The sequence below is a fragment of the Aspergillus fumigatus genome, chromosome 1 (genome assembly GCF_000002655.1).
Source record: "Aspergillus fumigatus Af293 chromosome 1, whole genome shotgun sequence".
Taxonomy (NCBI): Eukaryota; Fungi; Ascomycota; class Eurotiomycetes; order Eurotiales; family Aspergillaceae; genus Aspergillus; species Aspergillus fumigatus.
Window position 1 is genome coordinate 3581618 of NC_007194.1, and position 27143 is coordinate 3608760.

Below are 27143 nucleotides of genomic sequence, written 5' to 3' on the forward strand. Positions count from 1 at the left end.
AAGCCGGCCGGCAAAACTCAGGTAACCCAATCAAAAGCCACAATCTGCAACGATATTCAAGGACATGGGACCACCAAGATCAGGTGCTTCAAAGAAACCCACATCATCAAAGAATGCACCAGGTCGCGATAGCCGAAAAGAAAAGAAACGGCCGCAGCAGAGCAAACAGGAAACAGCAACGCCGCGACATGACCAAACTGGTCAGGATGGGAAGCAGATCGATCTCTGCGCCACCATCCCACTGACTCTCCAGCAACTGCTGCTGAACGTATTCAAGACAGCTTTGCTTACAAGTGATGGGCCGCATGACTATGGCTATGACCATGAGTGTGAAAGTGAACATAGAACACAAACGCCTAGGGCAGACACCGACAGCGAACCTGAAGCTCGGACGGCCGCCCCCGCGGGCAAAGATGAAATAGATATCAAGTCTTTGGTCCAGACCATCAAGTCCCATTTGTATAATCGGGATTTTGAATCGGCGTTTGCTGATGCCAATGAGGACCTCCTGCGCGCTTATGCGCTGCGCTGGAGTGCGTCCCGCGCGCTGGGGTACGCGGGGATCTTCAAGTCTGTGTTGCGGATGTTGTTAGATGGAGGTGATGGAGCTCAGGTCCAGGTGAAGGCGAAGGAGAAGCAGATGAACCATATCGTCTGTATTGGCGGCGGAGCCGGCGCAGAGATCATGGCGCTGGCGACTGCCTGGAGGGATATGATGGACGAGAACGCGCTCTCGGATAGTGTTGGTACGGTTACGTTGGAGGACGAAAGCGGTGGCCAGAGTCAGAATCAAAACCAAGATACAGCGGTAGCTGTGACCTCGTTTCCGCGGCCAGGGCTGACTGTTACGGCTGTGGATATCGCCGACTGGTCAAGTGTCGTGGACCGGTTGGCGCGGACAATCCGGTCTCCCGCTGTTCCGGGCACAAAATCTCATCCTGCCCCATTACAGTCGGAAGGGGCAGATAGCTTTGTCGTCAGGTTTGAACGAGCGGATGTGCTCTCGCTTGCTGAGGAGAGGTTAAGGAAGATAGTGCATTTAGACGACGCGGCGGCGTCGGCCCGCACGGTCCTGGTTACGCTCATGTTCACCCTTAATGAGCTCTTCTCGACGTCTATGGCCAAGACGACGGAGTTCTTGCTCCGCGCGACGGATCAGTTGACAGCGGGGACTGTCTTTCTAGTTGTCGATAGCCCCGGTAGCTATTCGACCCTGAAATTGGGGAGGTCAGCGAAGAAGGTCGCGGAGGAGGGTGGCGCCTCGGAGGCGCCGCAGGAGAGACGGTATCCGATGAAGTTTCTACTAGATCATACGCTATTGTCGGTTGCCGCGGGGAAGTGGGAGAAGATATATGAGCAGGACTCACGCTGGTGGAGAAGGGATGCGGCCAGGCTGCGGTATTACGTTGGTGAAGGAGCGGGGTTGGAGGATATGCGATTCCAGATTCATGTGTATCGCAGGTTGGCTGATTAGGAACAGAACAGCCAGATCACTCTATGTGGGGGCTATGAGATAGGATTATGATAATGATACCATATGTGGGACTTGTAGAGAGGAATGGATATACTATTGCTACAGATAAAGACTATGAGTAAAGAGAAACAGAGGAACAACCATACAGCATCAATTCGCCAGGAGATCAATCAAGCCCAAATCCCCATCCTGTTGGGATAAATGAGATCAATACAATAAAATGTCACATTGGGTGACCGGCCTCGTGCCTTGTTTTAATTCAAAAAAGGACTTCTTCAACCCCTCGTCAGTTAATTTCTCAGACCCAGCAGCAGACTTGTGCTCTTTCCACCGTCCTTGCCTTCATTGCCAGGCAAGTACGTGACATTAGGATTATTGGCCAGCGTCTGAGCAATCTCCTTTGTGGCATCGATCCGACGAATCTCAATAAGACCACTACCGGCCTTCGCGACGGCCTTGCTGATGATCTCGGCACTCTCTGCTTCACCTTCCGCACGGATAACGTTCGCCTGACGTTCCTGCTCGGCTCTCTCAACGATGAACCGGGCACGCTCGGCGTCCTGCTGTGCGATCTGCTTCTGCTCGACGGCCCGTGTGAACTCCTTTCCGAAGGTCATGTGCGTAATGGAGACATCTTCCAAGGCGATGTTGAACTGTGCGGCACGCTTCAACAAGTCGGTGCGTATACGGTTCGAGACGGCCTCTCGTTGTGTGATGAGCTCTGCGGCGTCGAACTGGGCCACGATGGCTTTGAGGACTTCGTTTCCGATGGAGGGGAGAACACGCTCGTCGTAATCGGTACCGTAGGTCTATCCTACACGTAAGAGAGTGCCTCGATTCAAGCCTTGGAGCAATGTGGACTCACCTGGTAGATGACCGGGAGCTTCGGGACATCAGGGCGATGCAAGACTCGCAGGGTCAAGCTCACCATCTGCAAGTCCTTACTTCCCGTTGTAGTGGAGATGTTGCGAGGCTTGGTTCGAACATCATAGATAATCGCCTTCTGCAGCCAGGGGATCAGGAAATGTGTGCCCTCGTTGACGACCTTCTCCTGGACGCCGCTCAATCGGTCGAAGATGACCGCCCGTGTTCCACCGCGGACGTCGTAGATGGAAGCGTTGAAGATCATCGCACCCGTCGCCACGGGGATGGCAAGCCGGTAAATATTGTACAGACTGTTAGCCGCCATGATGGATGAAATAGAATGTGATGGGAAGGCAGTCGTCAACAGTAATAGAAGGTGGTCGTGTATTGCGGTCTCTCATTTGATGATGTCGGGCTTTTCGCAAGCTGACCCAATCGAGTCTAGCGCCGGATGCAGGGCCAAACCTCCCAACTTCGCCGTTTTGGCCCGAGTCAACCTCGTCTCTCTTTCTGCCGCTGCTCTCGACCTGTGCTGCACATCCACGCTTGTTTTCTCTGCAATTTTCGGTTCCTCCGGCAATATTAACAATGGGTGGTCATCTTGATCCTAAGAGCGGAGTGTGAGTTCCCTTGAATTGCGGTCTGAGGCGCCTTCCATATCCCTACGATGTGTGGGTAGTTGTATTCCTCCTTCAAAGGAGGAAGGTGGCTGTTGAACCTTTTCTATCCAGTCCTAGATAGCCATTGACGGGAGCTTGATTGATTGAATGTGCTGACAATATGTCTACTGCAGTTATCTCGGCGACTGGGGTGAACTGGGTAGGTTTATGGACCCCGATCTCAACCCGCGACTGTTTTACTGCATCACGACCGGCATTCTGTTAAAGACGCTCCGAAGCCCTAAAACCGCTCCAAGCAAACTCGATTATATCAGAATGCGACATACGATTGTTCAAACCTGTGCTAATGCTCCTTTTCTTGCTCTTAGGCTGCCCAACTCCCCAGCGCATTGTGACCTACTCTCTGTCTTCCAACCGTCAGCGCCCTCTCGCTGGTGCTTTCCACGCTGCCATCTTCAACACCTTCCGCAGATTCAGAAGCCAGGTTCTCTACGTCGTTCCTCCTTTTGTGGTCGCCTACGCCGCCATGAACTGGGCTATTGAGAGGTATGCGCCCTCTTGCCTTGCGTCTCTCTTCGCTCTCCAGGCTTCAAACCAGTCGCTGATTGTTGCTATTGTATAGAAACGAGTACCTTAACTCCAAGCCTGGCCGCCTGGCTGAGGGTGTTGAGGAATAAATGGATGCCTTTTCTTTACCTTGAAAATGAAAAGTGAGATCTGAATCGGGCCGGGAAGCCAGGAGGAGGGTACTGTGTGATTGCAATGTACAGTAACTAGAAAGCAATCAAATTGTTCTTGTCTGTCTAGACTACTTGTCGTAATTGTTGCGACTGGCTGTTGACTTTCCCAAATTGGCGTATTCGCCTATCGCTGCCATGGGAGCATTGCAACTAGCATTAAACATCTTGACAGAATGTTAGTGGTAGATTGTTTAATGCTCGATGTACAGAACGGAAGTGAGCAAGATGTTAAGATATGGTAGACTTGTTGATCTCTGTAGGAATAGGCACCTAAGGTAGTATGACTTTAGAACAACTCTTATTGGTTCAATTTCAGTTGCCCCCTATCGCCTGATTTCTCAGGCTCCTTTCGACACTGCGCTATGTAGCGAGTGCATGAACTGCATCTTGGAAGACTCTACGAAATCCAGTTGAGCTGATCGGGAGGCATATGATTGCGCAGTGGTACAGTTTCAATCAAGTTTGGTCCAGCGGCTGGGTTGGAGCAAACTCGATCGGTTTTGGCTGATACCAATTTATAACTCAAATATGCGCTCGAAGGAACCTTCTTGCTGGGGCATAAACCCATGACAACTGCAGCCACAGGGCCGGATAATCCAGACGAACACCTGCATCGCTCCTCAGAGACTGTTGGTCCCATACAGATGCCGCCAAACAGCGGCAAGTACGGTCGTCTACGTATCGGTTGACCGGTCTCAAACTTGACGGATGGAAATCACTTCCGAAAGATCTTTTGCCCCGTATCGCACTTGTGTATGTCCCGATGAATGGGAATGTAGAGATCGCGTACAGGTCTCATGCTGCTCGCAAATGAATGCAGGTCCAACTAGATGCTGATTGGATACTACACTTCAGTAGCTGGAGCCAGTAGACATCAATTCATGGAACACCTGTTTGCAACTGAAGGTGCATGATTCTAGTAATTACGGACAAATTGCCCTATCCTTGGTCGATGAAACGGTTTTATCTCGAGGCCATTGAGGTCTTAATTTCGACACGAGCTTATCGAACTATGGGGATGCCATTGTATATGCAAGCAGAAGATGCCGTGTCAGAAACGTCAACGTCCAACGAATAGGAGGAAATGAGCTGTAGAACAGAGAAGTTGATCAGACGAGGTAACAGACAATAGTGTGGACTATGTAGGTGCCTTGGAGATCCGCAATTGGAGTACTGATACGAAAGTAGAGGGCCCCACTGTGCCCAAGAAATCCCTCTCGGCCCATCAAGAGAGAATTCTCAACGATTAAAGAGGGCAAAGGGTAAAAAAAAGTGAGGAAAAAACTGCCCACATCTTTTCAGGCCCATAAGGCAGTCAGGCACCCAGGCCACTGTTTCCCACCCCCACTCCCGCATGCGCTTCTTTTGCTTTTCTTCCGCTCCAAAGACTTCGTTTCTTTCCTCTTCTCTACGCCTGCGTCTTGCTTCTCCCTCTCCATCCTCTGTACTTCGTCTTCATCCTCCTTGTCGACGTCCCTTCCACTCCATCACCATGTCCGAGATCACTCACCCCACTATCAAGGGTATGTTACATTTTCTTCACGTATCGTCGATCGATCTTTATCAGTGCATCACCATCAGCCCCTCCATTACTTTTTTCCAACTACCCCGCTTCCAGAACAAGGCCGATAATTCCTCTCCTATCGCAATGGGTTCCCTCCAACCTCAATATACCTCAATCTTCTTTGATTTGATACCAATTGCTTTACTGAATCACTTGTTTTGTGTGTTGTCCTGAATCAGTTCCACTGACGACACCTCAGATGGCTGGTTCTCCGAGCAGTCGGATATGTGGCCCGGCCAGGCCATGAACCTCAAGGTCAACCAGATCCTGCACCACGAGAAGTCCAAGTACCAGGATGTGCTTGTCTTCGAGAGCACCGACTACGGCACCGTTCTCGTTCTGGACAACGTCATCCAGTGCACCGAGCGGGATGAGTTCTCGTATGTTTTCCCGCCCACCGCACATTGTTCGTCCGGCGGCTTCTAATCATGTTGTTTTATGTTACTGCAGGTACCAGGAGATGATCACTCACCTGGCCATGAACTCCCACCCGAACCCCAAGAAGGTTCTGGTCATCGGTGGTGGAGATGGTGGTGTCCTCCGTGAGGTCGTCAAGCACGAGTCCGTCGAGGAGGCCATCCTGTGCGACATTGACGAGGTATCATTCTATCTACCATAGTCCTGAATGGTGTCGATCGCTGATTTGGTGAAGGCTGTCATCCGTGTCTCCAAGAAGTATCTTCCCGGCATGAGCATCGGCTTCCAGCACCCCAACGTGAAGGTCCACATTGGCGACGGGTTCCAGTTTCTCAAGGAGCGCAAGAACGAGTTCGATGTCATCATCACTGACAGCTCTGACCCTGAGGGCCCTGCCGAGAGCCTCTTCCAGAAGCCTTACTTTGAGCTCCTGCGCGATGCTCTCCGTGATGGAGGTGTCATCACCACACAAGGTTGTTCGTCGCCTTTCCTTTCTGTCATCTGCCCTTTATCTCTTTTCCCTCTCCTGACATCTCCACATCTTTCCCTTTTTTACCTGTCCGATTCAAACCCACACATTTATCTTCGTTATCTGTATTTATGTCTCTATCTGTATCTGTTCCTATGGAAAAGAAGAAGATAAAGCTGACTGGTCCACGTCCCAAACCACCCGGCTCCCACGCGGGGATCGGTTTGGGTTCGTGTTTTACCGCTTATAGCCGAGAACCAATGGCTGCATCTGTCCCTCATCACCGACCTCAAGAAGGCCTGCAAGGAGGTCTTCCCCGTCGCCGAATACGCCTACACCACAATTCCCACCTACCCCTCCGGCCAGATCGGCTTCATGGTCTGCTGCAAGGACGCCACCCGCAATGTCCGTGAGCCCGTCCGCACTTGGTCCCGTGAGGAGGAGGAGCGTCTCTGCCGCTACTACAACCAGGACATTCACCGGGCCAGCTTCGTTCTGCCCAACTTTGCACGCAAGGCTCTGGATGTGTGAATCAAACTTACGGTTAGCATGTAAATGTAATTACTCAATGAAAATGATGTTCTTATGATATTAGATTTTGAACCTGTCTTCCACACTGACGATCCCTTGTAAGCGCAATGGACGACAACTACATTATGACACATAATTTTGTTTTGATCCTCTAAATCTAGAAGAGCTCCACCAACAACCATGGGGAGATAGGACTGGTAAAAACATTTGAAAAGGAACAGAGATTCATCGAGCCGTAAACATGACACTAAGAAATGGAATCCATCATGACACTAACGCAAGCCATCTACAGAATCTGCTCAAAAGCACGGTTGATGGGCGAGCGCACGGGCTGGCCCTTGTAGAAGTCGATGGTAGCAAGAGCACGCTTGCTAATGCCCTCAGGAGTGAACTCGAATTTCTAGAGAAAAGGAAACAAATCAGTACCGGCGTTTTTGTTTTTATAACAGGCGGTGATTTAAAATGGAGCCTTACCTTGTAGACCTCCTTGTAGGGGCCGGAGGCACCGAAGCGGTTGAGACCAAACTGCTCGTGAGAGTAGCGCTCCCAACCCATGGTGGACAGAGCCTCAACGGACAAGACGGGAATGCCGTCGGGAAGGACCTTGAGTCTGTAGTCCTTGGGCTGAGCATCGAAGACCTCGAAGCAAGGGACGGAGACAACACGAGCGACGATGTTGTGCTTCTCCTTGAGGTATGTAGCGGCCTCGATACAGATGCTGACCTCGGAACCGGTGGAGATGAGGGTGATGGCGGCGTTGGGGGCCTCGACGACGGGGTAGGCACCCTTCAGAGCAGCCTCAATGGTCGAGTTCTCGAGCTGAGGCAGGTTCTGACGAGTGAGGGCAAGGACGCTAGGAGTGTGCTTGGCGGTGATTGCGGAGTAGTAGGCAGCGCTGGTCTCGTTGCCGTCGGCGGGACGCCAAACCATGCAGTTAGGGAGGGCACGGAAGTGGGCCAGAGTTTCGATAGGCTGGTGGGTGGGACCGTCCTCACCCAGACCGATGGAGTCGTGGGTAGCGATGTGGATGACGCGGACGCGGGAGAGGGCGGACAGACGGAGAGCACCGGCGGCATATGAGACGAAGTTGAGGAAGGTACCACCGGCGGGAATGATGGTACCGTAGGCAGCAAGACCGTTCATAACGGCCGCCATGGCGTGCTCACGCACACCGTAGCGGATGTAGCGACCGGACCACTCACCAATGCCGTATTCAGGGGGCTGGAAATCGACGGCATTCTTCCAGCGAGTGTTGTTGGAGCCGGTCAAATCAGCGGAACCGGACATGAGTTCAGGGACGACCGCGTGGATCTTCTCGAGGACAGCCTCAGACAGCTTACGAGAGGCGACGGCAGCGTCGGTGGGCTTGTAGGTGGGGAGGCTCTTCTCCCAGCCCTCGGGAAGCTTGCCGGAGAGACGCCGGACAAGGTCGGCGTGCTCAGCCTTGTACTCGGTGGCGTACTTCTCAAGCAGCTGGTTCCAGGCCTGCTCCTTGGCAGCGCCCTCGGCGGCGTGCTTGTGGTAGAGGTCGTAGACCTGCTGGGGAACGACGAAGCTCTGCTTGGGGTCGAAGCCGAACTTCTGCTTGACGCTCTCGCAGTCATCGGCCTTCAGAGGGTTACCGTGAACACCACCGGTGCCCTGGAGCTTGGATCCGAAACCAATGGTAGTTGTCAGACGGATGACGGTGGGCTTGTCGGTGACCTTCTTGGCCTCGTGAATGGCGGCCTCGATGCCCTCGAGGTCGTTGTCGCCATCCTTGACCCACACGGTGTGCCAGCCGTAGGCCTCGAAACGCTTCATGACGTCTTCAGTGAAAGCACACTTGGTGTCACCGTCTAGATAAAAATATGCCAATTAGTAATTGAGTCAACAATGTTAATTCTGTAAGAACTCACCGATCGAAATGTGGTTGTCATCATAAATGGCAATCAAGTTGCCGAGCTTCAAGTGACCAGCCATGGAGGCAGCCTCGCTGGCAATACCCTCCATAGCACAGCCATCACCGAAGAAGCAGTATGTGTAGTTGTTGATCAAATCATAGCCAGGCTTGTTGAAGACGGCGGCGGTGTGAGCCTGGGCAATGGCCAGACCAACAGCGTTGGCGAAACCCTGCCCCAGAGGACCAGTGGTGACCTCAACACCAGGGGTGTCGTGAGCCTCGGGGTGACCGGGGGTGATGCTATCAAGTTGCTATGCAGGTTTAGTAAATGCCCATATCTTGCTCGATACTCAGGGAATGATCATACTCTGAAGTTCTTCAGGTCGTCCATGGTGACATCGTAACCGAAGAGGTGGAGGAGAGCGTATTGGAGCATACAACCGTGACCGTTGCTGATGAAGAGCATTAGCAATGAAATGCCTAACATTCTAAGCCGAGGAAGCTTAGCTTACGAGAGGACGAAACGATCCCGGTTCAGCCAGTTGGGGTTCTTGGGATTGAAGTTCATGAACTTGTTGAAGAGGACGTGGGCCACAGGGGCCATGCCCATAGGGGCACCGGGGTGACCGGAGTTGGCCTTGAAGGTGGCATCGACCTGAATGATGTGATTAGCACGTTGCTCCGATAGATCGCTCTATGCCATGCAGATGGAGCTGAGATGTGGCTTTTCGATGAAAATAAGCCATCATCCGAGCTTGATCTGGACACTGAGCGGGGTGTTCCGCAGCCAGCTGCCATTACAAGTTGGAGACAGCAACATCTCAACCATCACCACGACCATCGACTCAGGTATTATAGAGATATGCGTTATAAGAAGGGAACCAGATAGAGCATACCGCAAGAAGACGGATCGTGTTGATAGCCAATTGATCCAAATCGGTGTAACCCATGATGGCTAACTATTTTTTTGGCTGGAAGATTAGATGATGTAAATGACAGAGGGGAGACGAGGAAGGGCAGGAGAAGGTACTTATAAACAAACTTTCTTCTGGAAATCTTTTTGGAGGGGGGGTATAAGAGAAAGAGAGCAAGTAAGAGAAGGAGCAAGAAAAAGGTCGTAAGAAGAGTAGAGAGCTATGGCGAATGCTTACTACGAGATATGGACAGCCAGGTTGGAGGGGGAAAAGAGACAAGCAAGACAAGGTGGGGGGAATGGTAAGGGAAATGATGTCGGCGGTGGGGCAGCAACTCACCGAATGCTCGATTGACGTTGTTGGGATGATTAGGAGTCCGTAGCCTTTGGGTTTGCCGACGTCGATGACTTGCTATAGGAGTTGCCTCTGATGTATCTTAAGTCATTTGGTACATTGGACTTGCTTTCCTGCCAATTGCTACGAAATAGATAGCACACAGCTTCAATCTCTTCTGTGTCAGAACCCATGTGCTGACTGTGTAGTTGTGTAGTAGTCCCCCACTCCAGCAGCTATCGCCGTGTATACCTCAGGCATCCTCTCCCGCCGCGGAGTTTTGCCAGTTTTGCCAAGCAGAGTAAAAGCATTTAGCATAATAACAGAAATTTACCATATGTTAGATAATCCTTATCAATCTCCCCTCGGTTTGTTTCAATGAAGAATTCTACCTTCAGGCGATCAATTGCCGTCGACTACCCAGACTCACACAGAGTCGAGCGTCAAGACCCCTCCAAAGCATAGGGGAGTACTGATGACATTAGCCGACGCCGATCATCGGGCCATTCTTGCACTGCACCTATGAATCCCTTCTCTATGACCAGGGATATTTGCCAATACTTGCCCCTCCATGCAAAGCGATATCCTCAAACTCACGCAGCAAAAAGCAATACCGACATAGCAACGCTACACAGTCCTCCGCGGGGACGAGTCCATGTCCTGATAATAATCCACAGTTCCTTATTAATAACCGACACCGTCGAGAGCTCTAGAACAATGCTGGGTCCGGAGGACGCTACTCCGATTCCTGCTACACAGTACTCCATAATTTTTCCATGAATTCAAGACCAGAAAGATGCCACGGGTAAATAGGATGATAGCTATGGAGTATACTGCTGGTCTGCTGATCAAAAAATTTGACTTGAATTCTTTGTAAGCATTTTGCATGTTTTGTAAATATCAACTGGGTACTCTTGGGTTTCGAATGGGACTGTCACAACTTTGCCAGTTGTCAAAATTTAGCCACCACATGTTTCTTCTACACCTGCACCATGAGATGACAGTTTAGCACCCAGAAATAAAAGTAGACGGACGCAGTCGATCTACAGGGCCAACCTATGACAGTCTCCCAAACCTTCAGGCGCCTAAGGTACCTATTCGTCTGCAAGTACCTAGCTAGATAGTAGACGGGCTTGCCAAATTCGACCAATCCGGTGCACCTACCGCTGCCATGCGTGCGAACATCTCCCCGAGTATGCATGACTTGCGAGATAAAGGATGTGATGCATACGATGATGATGATGGAAAGGAGCAGGATGGATATACAGCATCATTAATTTGAGGAAGGACTAAAAAAATGACATTTATATAGGGTGAAATTTGACCTTTACACCAAGAACAGTTCGATATAAACTTAAGACGACGAGAAAGGTGTCTGATCAAGAGAATCACAAACCACAATACTCCAGAGACAATAGGTATCATGTCGAGAAGGCATAGAAAAAAAGGGAAAAAAACAATCGCCTCCTTGATCGCGCCCAATGTAAAATCCTTCATGTCAAAAGCATAACAAGTCTTAGACGGCCAGCCGTCGGTCCCAACCGTGAGTCATTCCAAATTCATCAATCTCGTCGTCCACTGCCGGGATCATGATGCCCCGGAATGGGTCTAAATCGTCCACAGGCAGCTGCAAATCATGATATGGCAAGCTATCCTCGGCATTTATGCTCTCGTCGGAGAAACTGAGGACGCTCTGCGGCGCGGGGTTGACCTCGTGGTTCGGTAACATGTCGCTGTTGCTGCTCGCCGACCACGCTTCAGGTGACAGACCAGGGACATCCTTGGTTGACGCAGACAGCGGCATGGGACTTTGATCCGTTGGAACGCAGCCCGTGGTTAAAGAAGCAAATGGACCACTGTCTTCACCACATTCTTTGCCCCCATAAATGCCGGTAAATATGTTCGAATAGCCGTGATCCATGTCACTCAGAACAAATTCCCAGTCAGCCATACTCATCGGACCCGCGGCGGCATTCGAGGGAGCCGAGCTCGACATGGTCTGTGTGTGTTCATGTGTCGTAGATGGTGACATGTAGTAAGCCCTGTTCATGGACTGTTGTGGAGCGGGATAATTCTCAGATGGCAAGCTAACCCGACTGGGAGATCGAAGATGACGGTGAGGGACACCGAGACTAGTACCCGAAATGGTCGCTCTGCGCGATAGCGATTCAGTCGCCTGATTTGGCGCCTCATCGCTAGTCGACCGTGCTTTCAGAGACTGCAGCTGCTTCTTGGGTGACTTAAGCGGCTTGTGTGCAGGTGGGGACATAGACCGATTCTTGACGGAGGTCCCGCGCTTGTCACTGTCGAAGGAAACCAGCAGGCTGGCTACCGAGCTGAACTCTGCTGCTGCCTGAGCCGACTCGGGTTCGAGTTGATCAATAACCGCGGTGAGCAACTTCTGGCACTCCTTGAGGAGTTTACTTTCGCGTTTGAGTCCCGTGTTTTGCCACAGAAGCCCCAAACCAGACGTGAACACCAGCTCTTTCCGGTTGATACTGATCGAGAGACAAAGACGCCTTTCGTCAAGCAGCTGTAGGATCTGAATAATATGCTTGCACGAGTCAAATGTAGCCAGAATCGATGGTGACCGAATGTGCTCTTCACCAAAGCAGACAGCGGGGCGATGAATGAGAGAACGGATATAATAATAAACCAGAGACTAAGTAGAGCGGATGTTAGCGTACTGCAAAGTCGTTGGGAGCGACGGCCCAAACAACTTACCAGAAGGGGTGACCGGCTGCTTGTGATATTTGTACTTGGTTTGTCCTGGGAGAATTCGAGACGCAGGTGAGCAGGCAGTGTCTTTACCCAAGTGTCCAATTGCTCGGCAACCGAGCGCATCTTCGACACCACTACCTCATAACCACCGTCCGAAGGGAAAATATACTCCAGAGCCTTGTTCAGAACTCGAGATGCTCCAAATAGTGCAAGGGCGCTCGAAATGCGAGTCGACTCTCCGGGCAGAGTCGGCAAGAAGTCGGTCTCCGTGACATTCTCATCATCAACGTCCTCAGGGTATTCAGTACGGACATCCTCTTCGCGTAAGAGGACTGGAAGTCCAGTCAAAGCAGCGGTGAAACTGTGGCTTTGTGAGTAAAACATTCCTCGAGTTCTCGAACCATCCAAGGTAGACGGGGAACTAACCGATCAAGGACGTATTGACACCAAAACACCTTCTTACGAGTCTCGGCAACGAGCGGGTTGGAAGAGAATCGCTTTTGGCTCTGGTGGAGCCTTAGTTGATGGCAAAGGCCAACGGCGAGGCCGCGATAGCGTAGAAGACCTGTGTAGTCCCCCTTGGTCATACAATACATCTGGGCAAGGACGTAGCACTGCAATGTCGAGATAGAGATACTGTTTGCCAGGGACTCGAGTGTTGACGACCAGTTGTCTTCAAAGAATGTGGGATCCTGGTTGGTTCGTGACTAAACCTCCTGTTAGTTCACAAATCTCTCTCTACATGCAAATCCAAACACAGTTTCTTACACTAGAAGCAAGAGCAGCAATTCCGAAAATCAGGTTCAGTTGCACCATGTCATGTGTACTGCCCTGCACAGACTCTGTGTTCGATAGATACTTTTCATAAGCTTTGAGTATGGTCGGCCGATGGACGACGGGGTATAGAGGCGCCCATTCTTGGAAGAAGATATTGATGAGCTGGTCAGAGACTAGTCGTGGGGTGGTTTTAATGGCTTGATCAATGCGAGCATGAGAGATGGCCGGAGGTGAGGCTGTCAAAGCCTGAGTGGAAATGACAGAAAGAGGCCGACCCTGCTCTTTGAGTCCTTTTGTGAAAACGTCTAGACGAAATTAGCAGGGCATTTTGGTACCATATCCACTGTAGTCATCATACCTAAATATCCGCGAGCACTCGAAAGACCAACACACAGACTATCAGGCGACTCAGTTGAAGATGATACTTCCGGGATCTGAATGACTTCTTCGGCAGCCTCGGACAGCCTGGGGCGAGCAGACTCAATAGAGGACGGTGACTGGGACACGGCCTGAACTCTTTGTTGTGAAGCTGGTGAAAAAGAGTGTATACGTGACAGAACATCGATCTTCTCGTCCTTCTCGTCTAATAGATTCTTCAATTCTCTCACTTCCGCCTCCAAAGTTCGCACTCGTTCTTCCAATGATTCCGTGTAGCCCCGAGGAAACGCTCGACGGCTAAGCTTGTCACTTGTCTTGCACTCGAAGCCGACATTTGCGCACTGTGTACAACACGGTCGAATTCCATCGCAACGAATCTTTTTGCTTCGGCACCGATCGCAGGCCTGTGCTATACGACTTTGAGAGCCGTTGCCGACTTTGATCACTTTCATAGGGAGAATTCCAGGCATTTTGGCTGGATGCTCTTAACGCATCTGCCGTCTATAATGATGCTTGTTCTCGGAGTGGTGGTCCACGCCAAACAAGTGCACGGCTTGGATGATACCTGTGTTTAGTACTCCGTAAGGTTAGGCGACGATCCAGGTACTGAAGGCGAGATAGTTGCCTCGCATTCGAGGTGTTAGAAGAGTGGAGAGCAGATTGTCTGCGTAGATGTCTGAGAAGTAACGATATCAAAAGAAAGAGGAAGTAGTGGCGGTAGAGAGACAAGAGAGGCGAGGAGAAGAGACGCAAGACGAACGGGGGATCGAGCCTGTTTGGGGATAAAGTGGGAAAAGTAGTAACTTTTGACTACCGAATGGACCGAGTATTATTGAGAGGAAGAATTACAGCACTGCTCCGTAAGTACATGAAAGTTGGCATCTCGCATATCTTGGAGCGTGAGAGGCAGCCATGTGGAGTTGCTCTTAAGCCATATAGCCAATAGTAATAGATGTTTTACAGCAATTCATTTGCTCAGTGGACACCGAAGATGCAACCGCGGGTTAGTCAATACTGTATTACGCTTACGCTTGCTCGATGTGGTTCTATCCAGACGATCGTTGAGAACTGGAGATTAATTGCTGACTTTGGAGAAGGTCTTGGTTATTGGCAATTCACGCCTCCTGTTCGGATACAAATCTGGTTCACCGTCATACAGCGATCATCTTTCCATCATGGAAACACAGAAATGACAACTTTTGTGGAGGCGAATCTGGGGGGGATACACGAGAAGTTCGTCCTCCTCGTATCTGGGTGTCTGGGGTGCAGACCCTTTGCATTCATTTTTAAAAGGGATGTTGTGCTTATGCTGCGAAGCCTTCTCTTCCAAGGTGCGTGTGCCTTGAACCCGTCAGACGATGAGTATTCCAAAGCCGCTAAAACCCATAGTTCCAACAGTAGTCTCTCTTTAGGCAAGAATGAACCAATGTGCAAATTCAAATACGGAGGATCGTCTATTATCCCTCCAATGACCCTCATTCTAGTTTATATTAAGTAGAGCATTAGCCGCCGCCTGTTGACATGTCCCATAGAATAACAAGGAACAACTACACAATTCGGCCCATTCCATGGGAAGGGCTCTCCGCAATCCTGGCCTTCCAATGCTTTCAGTGACTAGAGAGTTTCGAACTCAAAAATTGGAGGCTTGACATGAAGATGTCATCACCGAATAAACCTTTCACCGCCCACAAGTGTTTTGTGTCTTTGCAGCCACGAGATTCTTTACGGTTGTTTCCGCCGAGTTATTCCCTAGAACTCTTACAGCCCGAAGGATCACGAAAATTTCTCGCCAGATAATCATTGATTTTGCCCTAAAGCCTTCCTCTAAAAATACGAGCAGCAGGTACGGATACAAAAATAATAAAAATGGATCGCCCCAAGTCCTGGCCGGTATTTGACTGACTCCTGTATATTGTTGGGAGGGAAGATTCGGAACCATTTTACTGTTAGAGTTAGCTTGCCACTTTCGAGCCCCGTCTGTTCGCAGCTGGGGAAAATCGCGGGGGATCCTCGTGGATACCATCTAATGTCCAATACGGGTTTGCCCATTGCTGTCCTAAAATCCAATAAGATCACAAGACATGCATCGCGCCAACGCTCAAAGAGCAGTCATGCGATAAGCAGTGGTCACAGATCTTTTCAAACATTTTGCGAACTCTACATGACCATGAGTATGGAGTAATCGTTTCTCCCCTTTGGAAGGAGTCAAATTTTGCGTGCCGAGTGTTGACCGAGAAAACCGCGACGGTGGAGGTGAGACGTTCAGTATTTGGATCCGCCTTGATCCGGCTCCACCAACCATGATATGGACAAAAATTTGATCAGGAATATGAGCTCTCGTGGAAAATGACTACCAGAAGTAGGAAGTAGGTGGTCCACGTTTCGAAGATCTCTAGTGTTCTGAAGTTGCTTAAATTCTGCAGGAATGCCCATTATCCGATTTAGTCCCTGGTCCAAGTGCACACGGCGAGTATCGCGGCAGCTCATCAAAGATACTAGCCGAGCGACAATAGAAATATCATTGATGATTGGCATGTTGCCTACCCCTTTCTGAATCTGCCGTTATCGGATAGACTACCGCGCATGGCACGATTGCCTCGTGGCTAACGAAAGCCCATTTCTATCCCGATGACCCCAGTCCTTCTAGTCACCTTTCTGGAAGCGCACGGAGTACACGATTACATCAGGCCATAATCATACTTCATAGGCTTGGCGTCCTTTCTAGCCTCTCTTAGCGTGCGCGTGGCAAGGAAGCCCAAATCGCTAGTGGATATCAATCAACGTCATCCACCGGTTTCTCCAATGGCCAACTCATACCGACCAAACAGAGTTTCGTGACTCGTATTCAAGGCACCAAGCCTCCTACCTATTCCGAATATCGGACGTCGGACCAGAATCTAGTAGAACCAGACATTCCCTAGGAGCCCGAAACCGTGGTGCAGATCCCGAAATTTCCTGACCCAGTGTCCCCGTCTTTCCCCGTCCTTCTACCCCAGAGTCGTGACTCGTACCCCACCAATGAATGACTCAATATATGTTAGTGAGGAGTCGAGTATAGCTGGTTCGTGCTTTTCCGTAACTGACTGGATATTATGAGTCCCCCATTGGAGGTAGTGTGAGTTGGGGATGGGAAGAGTAGTGGAGATATCCTCGAAATCAATCATTACTATCACTAGATATCTTTTAGGGACTGGACTTCCGGTTGGACTTTTGACACAGCTAATGAATCATATAGTGCTAAATGGATTCACATCTGAAGGATTAACCTCATATACTTTCATGTAGTTGGGTGGCTAGAGTTACCCAATGGGAGTATCATTATGAAAAATCCTCTTCCACGTCACCTGACTGCTGGTTGAGGTACGCAGTGACCGTCTCAGACGTTATCAGTTCCTGTCGCTGCACGATGGAAAGTAGTTAGTAGACTCGCGAACGTCAGCGGGCATAGAATCAGCACTTACCCTACACATTAGGTCCTCGACACTCCACTGCAACAATTCAGCTTCTAGCTTCCGCAAGCTAGATATCGTATTCAAAACATCAGGTCGAAAGAGCGTTCGCATGTCCTCGTCATTGCTTATTTCGGTAACTAACTTTTCGGTCTCCCGTAGGATCAGCAGTTGGGTCTCAAGCCGCTCGAGTATGAGCACAACTGCACGAAGCTGGAAAATAGGCCATAAAGGGTCCGCTGCTAGCAATTCCTTGAGGCGGCTGGGCGTTCCCATGTCCTCTCCTTTCCAGGTAGCTCTTAGTTCTTTGCCCCCATCGGTAGTTTGCACCACGTCGAAATTGAGGCCGTCTTCCTCGTTTACACAAGCCCACCATACAAAGGGGCTATCCCAAGTGGGATTGCCCCGCTCCGGACATGCTGTAGTAGCTCTGGTAATCCGTACCCCGGGGACCTCCTTGCAGAATACTTGCTTGGCCATCTTCAAAGGATCATCATCGGGAATTTCCAGGTCGAGGAAAATCTGCTTCGCGTCCGTCCTCTCGTTTTCAACAAAACCGTAGGAAAATACCATCTCCGAGGCTGGTTTCTCATCACCATACCTACATGCCACCGCGTCAGCATGCAGCTTCTTATCGCAGGGTGCCATTCTCAAGACTTACGATATAGTAACCTCCTCGCCAACACGTAGCTTCTTCCCAGTTCGAAGCTGGAGTACAGCGTTTCCTGCTCCCTCCTCATCGTACCTGGCTTTCACCGAGTCCTCACAAGCATGGTTTGCCATATCTACACATGGCACAATTGCATGTCCACTCCTGGGAAGATCGACCACTCGTGACCGATACACAGCGTCGACATACTTCCAATCGTCGAATGTGAATTTCCCTGTATCCTCATCCCACCAATGCTCCTGACACCAGGGTATTTCCTCCGTAGCTTGGCGGAGGTGGTCGAATTCTTTTTCAAGAGAACCAAGTTTCGCGTCGACTGCCGTCTGTAACGATGTCCCGCGTAACAGCTCGCGCTCTTCTGCTGAGTAGAATGTCGGTAGAGGTACAGAGGCCGGCATAAACCTGATGTACTCTGTCCAAGGGTTCGAGATCCCGATCTTCTGGCGTTTGTTGACGAAGTCCGGACTTGCATGCGTGATTTGAATAATTAAAAAGATTAAAATTGCGCCTCTCGCTGTCTGTACATATTAGCTTGAGAACTTGTGTGACAAGTGAGAAAACCCGGTCTATAGTGATCGTGACCTATAACATACCCTGCCAAAGTCGCCAACAGCATCTAGGACCTCCCGAAGATGGCGATCGATTTTTGCATGGTTGTGAACGTACTCGAGGGTCAGTGCCAGGTCGGATGGAACCGTGAGAAGAGTGTTTGCTTCACCTTCTTCGTCCTTTTTCTCCGCTGTCGCTACGATCGCGGAGCCCTTGTCAGTCCCGTGTTCGCTATAGAGCTTCTGGAAAGCGATTCCCTCGAGGGAGATGCCATTGAGCTTTGCCCAGGATGACAGAGTCTCAATAGGCAAATAGTTGCGCCGCATATTGTTCCGTCGCTGGGACAATTTCGACTGTTAGACAGAGCTGCTGCAGTTAGAGAGGTACAGGGAAACCAAATTGTCATGCTCCGCAAGCTGGGAGCTCCCCCACTCTGTCATCTCCTTATCGATAAGACGGAGAAGCTTAACCCTAAGCCCTACAATCTTGACTGGTCTATACCATTGCAGCATTTAGACGTCATAGGACATCTCGTCACTTGATATAGACCTTGCTTTTGGCTGCGGCCATCCACGGCTCGAAAGAAGTTGACGTCCTGGGAGAACCTTACTTAAACGAAGCATTGTACTTGCACCGACTGTCTACGACTTAAGAAGCACTAATTTACCACTGAAAACTAACGCTGACGACCACAGTCCAACATGCCTAGCAGCCCTCGCCTCCAGACTACAACTTCAAAGCTCCAGAGCATGCTTATTCCGCGCCCTCCACGCGTGACCCTTCTTCCGCTTCAATCTGTCTGGCAGCCTGCCAGGCTTCCCACACCTGGCAATGTGAGAGCCCGCTTCAACAGCTCTCTAGGCCAAGAATGGAAGGGCTCTTCAACCGACGACCATGCGGTGGAGAGATCGAAGGGCAAACGGGATATAACAGATCCTCAGACAGAATCTTCCGCTTCCGGGTTGAAGGAGAAAAAAGAAAGCGCGGGTGTCGCAGATGGATCCAAGCAGGCAGCGGTGACGGAGAGGGAAGGCCTCAAGCAGGAGCGCCAAGCTAAGAAGGAACATCCTAAGGCACCAGAACCGATAATCGGTATGAATGATGAAAGAGGTGAGGTGAGTGCTACCTGTCCCTTCCCACTAGAGACTGTTATCGTCAGTAATGTTTCACCTGGTTAACTTGTTCATGGTTTATAGAAGGGTACTTGATCGCCCCGGTTGACCGCTTGAGGCAGCTAGTTTTGCATGAGTTCGTGATCATTGATTTGTCGTTGTATTATTCATGGCATGTGGTTGCCTGTTATAGAAATTGCCTTATATCGACTGTACATAGATGGAATGATATTTCTGGTCTATCGGCCAGGTTTGAACGAAAGGACCTACAAAGAAATTCTTAGCAAGCGAAGAAAAAGATCAACTACCAGGAGCAACTCACATCATGCTTCCCTACTTCGACTATTTCATCCTCAGACACCCTGGTGCCGCCAACACCCTCAATGTAAGATATAGGAATGTCACCCATAACCTTGTGGGCAACGTCGGCTACCGTGCTTCCTCTGTCGGACGTTAGTCATATACTTCGTTGATGTCTGATTGCAATAAAACCCACTTTTTAACCAGAACGCAATCTCTGAACACCGCATTTCCGGATCCAGACGAAAATGTGTGCACGTTCTTGACTGGGAAAACAGGCACGAGTCCCAAGAGTTCCGCTGCTCGCGAGAGACACTGCACCACTCCAGTGGAACCAAAGCGATAGAGAACCATGTCTTTCAAGTTCTCAACACGGCTAGACGAGGTTAATCAGGTGTTCTTGTCCTAGCTGGACATACTTACTTCTTCAACTTTTCGTCCATCTCTTTTAGACCGCCACCATCGGGATCGCCCATCTCTATGAGATCTTCTCGTGTATCCAAAAACTCACTGCCTTCTGTATACTTGATGTAACCCTGTTTCGCCAATTTTCGAAGAAAAACCTCTGATATCGCGGAGCATAGCACTATTGACTTTGGATCTTGCATCTTGGCGATCTTGCTGATATTCTAGGTTATTTCTTTCAGCACGGATTCTAGCATGATTCCAGGAGTTGAAGAAGGAACCAACCTTGTCCGCGTCAGGATGGTCAATCTTGTTCAGTGCGAAAACCGTAGGAAACTTTTCATCAATAAAAGCCTGGACTACCCGCTCAATCGTCTCGTCCGACCATTCCTCTAGAGGTTCTTTCAGACCGATTCTATCCAGACAGCGCGCAACCGTCGCCGATGTGCTTCCATATCCGGAAAATTGGCCTTGTAATGTATCTACTGCCGTCGATTCTGCATCCACAGTCAATACACTTCGATCGATTTTCGGGAACGCCGCATTGACTGACTTGTCGCAACATGTCTTCTCTTGATAGAACCCCTGCGTATGACCGTAAGCATCGTGGGACAAACACAAAGAAGTCCCAGGGTCACCCTTGATCATATCGTACCATTTTTGCATCAAATTGCCCAAGACCCATCGCACAATCTCAGACCGTAGCCACTCGATGTCTACCGATGGATCATATCCGCGCGTCGCCTTTCCTAAGGGCGCAATTCATTTTAGCTGATATTGAGACAAGAGGTAAACGCAGAATACGATTGCTGACCTTCTGCGTCAGTTGTTCCACTAACATCCACCACGTGAATCAAAGCATCCGCATGACGTAGGTCATCTAAGAACTTGTTCCCTAAGCCGCGACCCTGGTGTGCTCCAGGAACGAGACCCGCAACATCTAAAAGCTCGATAGGGACGGAACGGCGGCCGTCAACGCAACTACCGTAATTTGGCTTGCATTTGTCTGAAACGTTGAAGCGTTTGCAGGCACATTCTATTTGAAGATATCCAATGGCGCGCTGAGGGTCAATAGTTGTGAATCTGTACGTCAAGAGTCAGAATTGTCCTGAAGGCGCATCGTATGCGGTTTCTTATGGAAACTTAGGAAAGGCAGAAGACGGTGTTTCGGGTTACTTACGGGAAGTTCCCTGGAAAAAAAAAAGAGATATTTGGTCAATAGTGTACAGTATTATTCAGGGTATCAACAACTCACCAACTTTCGAACTGGCATCTGTCAGACTGTTCAGCGTTGTGGATTTTCCGCTGGAAGGCTAAATGCCCCTCAACTCGATCAGCGGCATTATCTTCTGACATGACAGCAGGAACCAACCTTTCCAACCAGGCCGATCAAGGGGTCTCTTGGCATAATGACAGTTCACCTATAGCTCTAAATATATGCAAAAGACAAAAGCAAAATCGCTGTCTATAGTCATCCAACCCATGCAGACCTAAAAAGTTCGCATCTGACCCAGCAGGGGACATTTCAGATTCTGCCGTCTACTCCGGCAGGCGGTGTAAACCCTTTCAACCTTTGGTATTGCAATCGCGTGGTCAGTGCTCCGTATACTCCCTAAGGCTCGGTAGCATAGAGCCGTTGCAGGATGAGGAGAAAGAGGTCTACACTGCCATTGTACGTTGTATGACCTGTATGACCCAATGCCGAACTATCTTAGTTACCATTCTGTATTCTACCTTTCAAATACGCTCAGATGTACTGCAGTACATTTCAAGCTGCCATCAAGAGAATCGCTCCTGGTCCAGAAATGCCAGGTTGATGCACAGCCTTGACATTGAAGCTGCTACTCTAAGGAATCGCCTGGAAATAAACTTCTGCACTTTTATTGGGTATTCCGCTTATCCAAGGCTATCGCAGGCTAGCATGGACGGTATCCCCAGCCTGCGATTCTCGCAGATCCTTTATGACGACTAATTTATGACTGGCGAGCTTAGAAAAGTTGCAAGAAGGGTGAAGAAACAGAACGATTTCAATTTAAGGGGCCACTGACCGCTGTACTATGACATCTTCGGTCCTCGATGAGGCTGCAGGCATGCGAACATGAGGTGATATGGAAGGTGTGGAGTAGAGTGAACGTACCCTGGCGCAATACCCAAATTCAACATGGAGCAGTCTCTATGAAGGCTGCCCATGAATCACTGAAGCCCACCTTAGCCTCTCATCTTGTTCTTGGCAACAGGGATCTCTCCTATGGTGGGTTGTTGGAAGTCTGGGTGCGGTGAATATGCAACCTAATGCTTGTACGGAGGGTATGTCGTCATAATGGCAAAACTCACCAGCCTTGCCAGGATGATGACGGTCTCCAGTCACAACAGCTCCAACATATAACAGCGTTGAAATCTGCTCTTCGCATACGTTTAGGAATCCCATCACCTCAAAGACTTACTCAAGAGACCTTTTCGCATCACTTATAAATCAGTCTACTACCTGTACTTTTTCCTATATTTGACACCCAACACTCCTTCCACACGATGTCTAGCGAAACCTTCTACAAGACCCAACAGGACCTTCGCAAGGCCGAATCCCATGCTTCTCATGCCGCCGGTGGAAATACACCTGCCAATTCCAATGTCTCTGCTATGAAGGTAACACCAAACCTCCTGATCCAATTTGGGGACACAGCTGCTAACTCTACGAATCAGTCCATCGTTGATGAGCACACAGACAAGGCGAAGGCCATCGAAGAACGCAAGGCCAACCTGCCTTTGCCTGACCAGCCTCCCGTGGCCAGCGACTGGCAGTCTGCAGACCAGAGAGCTGTCAACGTCGGCTCCGGCGGCGTACAAGGATCCGTTTCTGGCGAGAGTAACACCGCTCTAAGGGATCCCGCTACTGCAGGAAGCAGCGCACGGATGTCAGGAGAGGAATTGCACAAGGAAACTCAGCCCACAGGCAACGTTGGTCGCCAAGCCACAGAAGGACTTTCGGATATCCCGGGGGATGCTAAAGCTCGAAAATAATTCTTTTTTTTTCGCTTGATGAATGTATTGTACAATCTTGTGATGAGCGGCCAAAGCATTCAATGATAATCCATACCGAACAAATAAAGTCTTCTCGTGCGTCAGCTTTGCAGTCAATCAAGTAGATGACAGAGTTGTATTTGCCCGCGTAGAGCCTGCGTAAGTTTCACGAGTAGTACAGAGCAGCCGAAAGAAGTATTAAAAAAGCTTAATGATACTGGCAATAAGATCTGCTCCTAGTATGGAGGCAATCACCGACGTTGAATTTTCGTACGGAGTAGAGATATACTATCGTCCAGATATGTACAAGCTGTTATCACATGACTTGTAATGTACAAGCTTAAATGAACGTCACCCATCATTGTACAGTAGTAGTGCACTTGCACGTACCAGAGGTAAACTCCGACACACTAAATGACAAATGACCATTTAAATTCGGTGGGCATTCTACTATGATTTCACCTGAACGATGCGGTCGGTGTTTGACCGACAAAACTCTCAGCTGCAGTTCCTTGATGACCTGAGACCATGACGTCAAACAAGTTGATCAGCTCTAGATTCCCCAGCATCGTCCGTTAGACACTTCATTGCGCAATCAGGACTGACCTCCGACCTGCGCAGTTGAGCATGTAAAGAGCTCGACATGTCTATTCGTGCCCTGCAAGGGTAGGGCCATGTCATCCATCTGATTTGATTGAGGGTAGAGGTTTCGATCTGGAAATTTAAGGGAATTGCAACATATTGCAGCAATTGTCTTTTAGTACTGGGGCTCCGTGGCTGTCATTCTTTCTCCACTTGGTCCTCTGTTGCCCATGCCACTCAAGGGCAATGGTGGTGGTTCATTGGCGTACCATTTCTTTCTGATGTTGCTTGCTTGGGAATCGGAATGCCTGGGGGCAGGGGTTCGGACCGTCAGAGTGACATCACCTGGCTGGATGAGCTAGCAATTCAGGACTACAACATTCAGCGGTCATTGCTATATAGCTTCCGTCGACGCATCATACTGTGCTTGACTACGAACGCATCGACTAGTGAAGCAGAAATCAACGCATCTCACGTAGCTATACTCCTTCCCAACAATCAATATTTGATCAGATCAAAATATCATAATGGATCTCCAAGGCAACCCCATCCCTCCCGGCCAGAGAAGCACCAAGGTACGTGAAACAATGCAATCCAGCTCTATACAAAACATATGGCTAAGTATTCGAGCAGGTCACAACAGATCCCGAAGCCAGAAAACATCCCAACAAGGAGTCTTCTGGACCTGTCGCCAACGACTCTCTTGCTGCCGAATCAGCCAGGCACGGTGGCGACTACAGCCAGAACCGCGGTGCCGAACCTCTTGGGGTTTCTGGCAGCCAGTCTACATTCAATAACACAAACACCTCTGGCGCTACTAAGCTGTCCTCTGCCCCCGACGCTGCCACCCGTGAGGAGCTGGACAAAAAGGAGAAGTACCCTGAAAACATGGGTGGCCAAGGGAAGTTCCCTGGTGCCCATGTTCCAGAGACTGGCTACACTGGCGGCTCGACAGCTGCCAAGCGGAATCTGGGTATCAACAAGGGCGAATATTCCACCACCCAGCAGAGTTCTCGGCCTCAGACCCGATCTCAGACTCAATCACAATCCCAGTTTCAGTCCCAGCCCGCTGAGGCGAGTGGAAGTGGTTACCACAGCCAGTACAATGGCGGCCAAGCCCCTTCGTACATCCAGAGTGTGACCAGGCAGCATACTCAAACCAAACCCAAGGGCAAAAACTTGCAGGAGGGTGGCTTCGATAGCGACCCCAACAATAACGCCAGCTTCACTTCCGAAATCGGCAGCGACCAAGACCCTGGCCGCTTCGCCGAAAACTACTCTCAGCGCAAGGCCGCAGATACTGGAGCCGCTGATGCTGCCCGAGGTCCAGTCGAGAAGAAGGGAGTCGACGATAAGACATGGTATCAGCCTTTGGAAAGTGATCAGAGAGCTTAATCACGACGAGCTCGAATGCTTACGATATTAATGACGGGGAAGGCGTATGAGCGAAAATTGCCTACTAGTTAAATCCTACATTGTGCGCGGACTGTGTCCGCAGTTGCATGAATACGTACCATAGAACTTGAAATGAAACCCTTGGTCATGGACATGCGCGCTATATCTTAGTAGAAATGCATCCGTCGTCTTTATCGTCGGCCAAAGAGCAATCACCGCAACACGGTTTAACCCTCCCATTCACAACCAGTTTCTCGTCACACCTCTCACACAGACAATCGACCTCACAGTCGCCTATCCATCCACATCTCTCCAGCACGAACTCGATCCCTTCCACGATCCCAACCGTCAACACAGCTAACCACATCATAATCAACATAATCATGACAGGCGCCATCAACTGTTCGCCCCGCCGCTCAGAATACAAAGTCGTATACTCAATAACGGATACCCAGTCCTCGTCTCTGCTACTTTTATTGACCGGTTTTCTCGAGATGATTGAGCCTTGATAGCTTGTGGACCAGCAGGTTGATTTCCAGAGGTTGCAAGGAGACACCACGTTCGATGGGGTGTCTGTGGTAATAGCGGCTTTTCCCTGGCTCTTTGTAGTTCATCACAAATTAGAATTAGGCATTGGTTGAAGAATGGGTTGTCATGGACGTGCCTTTGCTTTGTGGAAAAAGATTGTCTTTCCGCTAGGTTCGGACAGATACAAAGGGACTGCAGAGATGAGGTTTAATAAACAGAGGCAGACGGTGAGTAGGGAGTACTTGAATGGCATCGTTGTTCGGCTCTTGCTGCTTAACTGTAATGATTTAACTGATGGGTGATCCTGTTAATGGGGATCTCGACTCCCATATATGTGTGGCTACGAGACAGTTATATATAACCATTAATCTTCATTGACCATCAACCCTTGCGTTAAACTCTCCTTGAATTCCCCCACAGTCCATCTACGCGATGCTCTCGATCTGACTCAAGGATGCTTTTGAAGCTACTGGAGAATTTAAAGTTATATAGGCGATTGAGTATGTCCCTTGCTGATCGAGTAGTCGACTTGGTGAGCTTGGTCCCCACATTCCCCAACGTTAACAAGGGGTGGAACGACGAAGGAGAAAAGAAGAAGATGCTGAGTTACTAGACGCTTCGTGCGGTACTTGTATGTCTCTCCTATGAAGGATCATCTCCTTGTATTTCCTAGCCAAACAAACCTGCAGAAAATCCACCTTTGCCCAGGTGGCAGGATCACGACTGAGCCCCCTCTTATCTAGGGCATTGTGCCAGTCTCCTGATGATTCGACTTTTGAGCAACATTCCAAATCTGCTGGATGAAAGAGCCGAATATCTTTTCTTGACTGCAGCGATTTTGGCTCAGTTCGTCAAGAAGCGCTGAGAACTGGCATACCAAGCTTAGTATTACATCCTCTTTTCGCTAAGTTCATGGCGAAACGATGACCGTATTTCCAGATTCAAAGGCCAGGAAACCATCTGCTGGAGAGGAGGCCGTGGGCAAGATATAAGCTTCTCGTTTGGAGTTTGGGCGGCCCGATCAGCGTCATACTAGGAGTGGCACAGTCTTGCCAGATGGGATCGGCCAGATCCGAAAGCCATTGGTCTCAGCCCTTGACACCGGACCAGATCGCCCGATCTTTTCTTCTTAGGGTATAATCGAGGCCTCGATTGACCAGCCGTTGACTAGCTATGATCCATCAGGTGCTGAGCATCAATGTAATGATCATGAACTGTGATTCAAACTAGATGTCCGAACCTTCCCTTGAACTTCTGATATGAAAACATTGTCATCGAACATTCAAAGTGAGTCTCATATCCCCATGGCTGCCATGTTGAGAGCCACTGAGTGACCTGGATGGGTCCTTTGCAAGGCAGGAATCAAGAAGGAACTTTCCGCGGCTCTTGGATTGATAATTGTGTCATACCTCTCATTGGGCAGCGCAATGAGCCTTTCGCCTGGGATACAC

At 49.8% G+C, this 27143-nt stretch overlaps 11 protein-coding genes across 11 annotated transcripts; 6 read left to right on the forward strand and 5 right to left on the reverse strand.

The window, feature by feature from the left end:
* Positions 1–64: 64 nt before the first annotated feature.
* Positions 65–1474, forward strand: AFUA_1G13460 (25S rRNA (uracil2843-N3)-methyltransferase; the record flags this gene model as incomplete). The annotated part of the gene is made up of 1 exon (XM_747623.1): positions 65–1474. The coding sequence occupies one exon, from the start codon at positions 65–67 to the stop codon at positions 1472–1474; it is 1410 nt and encodes a 469-aa protein (XP_752716.1).
* Positions 1475–1764: 290 nt separating this feature from the next.
* phb1 (prohibitin subunit PHB1) lies at positions 1765–2739 on the reverse strand (the record flags this gene model as incomplete). Its single annotated transcript, XM_747624.2, has 2 exons — positions 2340–2739; positions 1765–2283 (listed from the first exon to the last, which is right to left on the reverse strand). Exons 1-2 carry the CDS (start codon positions 2661–2663, stop codon positions 1765–1767), a joined length of 843 nt encoding a protein of 280 aa, XP_752717.1. The 5' UTR covers positions 2664–2739.
* Positions 2740–2804: 65 nt separating this feature from the next.
* AFUA_1G13480 (ubiquinol--cytochrome-c reductase subunit 8) lies at positions 2805–4014 on the forward strand. Its single transcript, XM_747625.2, has 4 exons — positions 2805–2958; positions 3132–3157; positions 3327–3504; positions 3581–4014. The coding sequence occupies exons 1-4, from the start codon at positions 2927–2929 to the stop codon at positions 3633–3635; spliced, it is 291 nt and encodes a 96-aa protein (XP_752718.2). The 5' UTR covers positions 2805–2926; the 3' UTR covers positions 3636–4014.
* A 1176-nt stretch (positions 4015–5190) lies between these two features.
* Positions 5191–6679, forward strand: AFUA_1G13490 (spermidine synthase; the record flags this gene model as incomplete). The annotated part of the gene is made up of 5 exons (XM_747626.1): positions 5191–5221; positions 5462–5642; positions 5713–5860; positions 5915–6155; positions 6399–6679. 5 exons carry the CDS (start codon positions 5191–5193, stop codon positions 6677–6679), a joined length of 882 nt encoding a protein of 293 aa, XP_752719.1.
* Positions 6680–6965: 286 nt separating this feature from the next.
* On the reverse strand, positions 6966–10864 carry tktA (transketolase tktA; the record flags this gene model as incomplete). Its single annotated transcript, XM_747627.2, has 7 exons — positions 9592–10864; positions 9458–9532; positions 9074–9216; positions 8929–9013; positions 8578–8872; positions 7154–8517; positions 6966–7079 (listed from the first exon to the last, which is right to left on the reverse strand). The coding sequence occupies exons 2-7, from the start codon at positions 9509–9511 to the stop codon at positions 6966–6968; spliced, it is 2055 nt and encodes a 684-aa protein (XP_752720.1). The 5' UTR covers positions 9512–9532; positions 9592–10864.
* Positions 10865–11059: 195 nt separating this feature from the next.
* On the reverse strand, positions 11060–14509 carry facB (C6 transcription factor FacB/Cat8). Its single transcript, XM_747628.2, has 5 exons — positions 13665–14509; positions 13298–13611; positions 12956–13236; positions 12533–12890; positions 11060–12470 (listed from the first exon to the last, which is right to left on the reverse strand). Exons 1-5 carry the CDS (start codon positions 14152–14154, stop codon positions 11325–11327), a joined length of 2589 nt encoding a protein of 862 aa, XP_752721.1. The 5' UTR covers positions 14155–14509; the 3' UTR covers positions 11060–11324.
* An 89-nt stretch (positions 14510–14598) lies between these two features.
* Positions 14599–18763, reverse strand: AFUA_1G13520 (SET domain-containing protein). Its single transcript, XM_077803944.1, has 4 exons — positions 18397–18763; positions 17795–18321; positions 17146–17734; positions 14599–17083 (listed from the first exon to the last, which is right to left on the reverse strand). The coding sequence occupies exons 1-4, from the start codon at positions 18676–18678 to the stop codon at positions 17003–17005; spliced, it is 1479 nt and encodes a 492-aa protein (XP_077660113.1). The 5' UTR covers positions 18679–18763; the 3' UTR covers positions 14599–17002.
* Positions 18764–18833: 70 nt separating this feature from the next.
* AFUA_1G13530 (uncharacterized protein) lies at positions 18834–19560 on the forward strand (the record flags this gene model as incomplete). The annotated part of the gene is made up of 2 exons (XM_077803945.1): positions 18834–19467; positions 19549–19560. Exons 1-2 carry the CDS (start codon positions 19054–19056, stop codon positions 19558–19560), a joined length of 426 nt encoding a protein of 141 aa, XP_077660114.1. The 5' UTR covers positions 18834–19053.
* A 143-nt stretch (positions 19561–19703) lies between these two features.
* Positions 19704–21682, reverse strand: AFUA_1G13540 (Ygr210 GTPase family protein; the record flags this gene model as incomplete). The annotated part of the gene is made up of 11 exons (XM_077803946.1): positions 21542–21682; positions 21425–21482; positions 21350–21359; positions 20984–21252; positions 20825–20918; positions 20723–20754; positions 20455–20666; positions 20188–20393; positions 19961–20140; positions 19787–19907; positions 19704–19730 (listed from the first exon to the last, which is right to left on the reverse strand). The coding sequence occupies exons 1-11, from the start codon at positions 21575–21577 to the stop codon at positions 19704–19706; spliced, it is 1245 nt and encodes a 414-aa protein (XP_077660115.1). The 5' UTR covers positions 21578–21682.
* A 104-nt stretch (positions 21683–21786) lies between these two features.
* AFUA_1G13550 (uncharacterized protein) lies at positions 21787–23291 on the forward strand. Its single transcript, XM_077803947.1, has 3 exons — positions 21787–22476; positions 22534–22812; positions 22870–23291. The coding sequence occupies exons 2-3, from the start codon at positions 22699–22701 to the stop codon at positions 23185–23187; spliced, it is 432 nt and encodes a 143-aa protein (XP_077660116.1). The 5' UTR covers positions 21787–22476; positions 22534–22698; the 3' UTR covers positions 23188–23291.
* A 275-nt stretch (positions 23292–23566) lies between these two features.
* On the forward strand, positions 23567–25357 carry AFUA_1G13560 (uncharacterized protein). The gene is made up of 2 exons (XM_747633.2): positions 23567–24344; positions 24403–25357. Exons 1-2 carry the CDS (start codon positions 24297–24299, stop codon positions 25162–25164), a joined length of 810 nt encoding a protein of 269 aa, XP_752726.1. The 5' UTR covers positions 23567–24296; the 3' UTR covers positions 25165–25357.
* Positions 25358–27143: the final 1786 nt, after the last annotated feature.

What these genes read in the sequence shown, in the direction of transcription:
- AFUA_1G13480 (XM_747625.2), top strand. Translation starts at nt 2,927, where the DNA reads ATGGGTGGTCATCTTGATCCTAAGAGCGGAGT. An exon ending in CTTGATCCTAAGAGCGGAGT is followed by an intron (nt 2,959 to 3,131) that starts GTGAGTTCCCTT and finishes TGTCTACTGCAG; the next exon opens with TTATCTCGGCGACTGGGGTG. An exon ending in ATGAACTGGGCTATTGAGAG is followed by an intron (nt 3,505 to 3,580) that starts GTATGCGCCCTC and finishes GCTATTGTATAG; the next exon opens with AAACGAGTACCTTAACTCCA.
- AFUA_1G13520 (XM_077803944.1), bottom strand. Translation starts at nt 18,678, where the DNA reads ATGCGGCGCAACTATTTGCCTATTGAGACTCTGTCATCCTGGGCAAAG. An exon ending in CTGTTGGCGACTTTGGCAGG is followed by an intron (nt 18,322 to 18,396) that starts GTATGTTATAGG and finishes TAATATGTACAG; the next exon opens with ACAGCGAGAGGCGCAATTTT. An exon ending in TCGAGGACCTAATGTGTAGG is followed by an intron (nt 17,084 to 17,145) that starts GTAAGTGCTGAT and finishes TCCATCGTGCAG; the next exon opens with CGACAGGAACTGATAACGTC.
- AFUA_1G13550 (XM_077803947.1), top strand. Translation starts at nt 22,699, where the DNA reads ATGTCTAGCGAAACCTTCTACAAGACCCAACAGGACCTTCGCAAGGCC. An exon ending in CCAATGTCTCTGCTATGAAG is followed by an intron (nt 22,813 to 22,869) that starts GTAACACCAAAC and finishes TCTACGAATCAG; the next exon opens with TCCATCGTTGATGAGCACAC.
- facB (XM_747628.2), bottom strand. Translation starts at nt 14,154, where the DNA reads ATGCCTGGAATTCTCCCTATGAAAGTGATCAAAGTCGGCAACGGCTCT. An exon ending in GAGTGCTCGCGGATATTTAG is followed by an intron (nt 13,612 to 13,664) that starts GTATGATGACTA and finishes AATTTCGTCTAG; the next exon opens with ACGTTTTCACAAAAGGACTC. An exon ending in TGTCAATACGTCCTTGATCG is followed by an intron (nt 12,891 to 12,955) that starts GTTAGTTCCCCG and finishes ACAAAGCCACAG; the next exon opens with TTTCACCGCTGCTTTGACTG.
- AFUA_1G13560 (XM_747633.2), top strand. Translation starts at nt 24,297, where the DNA reads ATGGATCTCCAAGGCAACCCCATCCCTCCCGGCCAGAGAAGCACCAAG. An exon ending in CCGGCCAGAGAAGCACCAAG is followed by an intron (nt 24,345 to 24,402) that starts GTACGTGAAACA and finishes GTATTCGAGCAG; the next exon opens with GTCACAACAGATCCCGAAGC.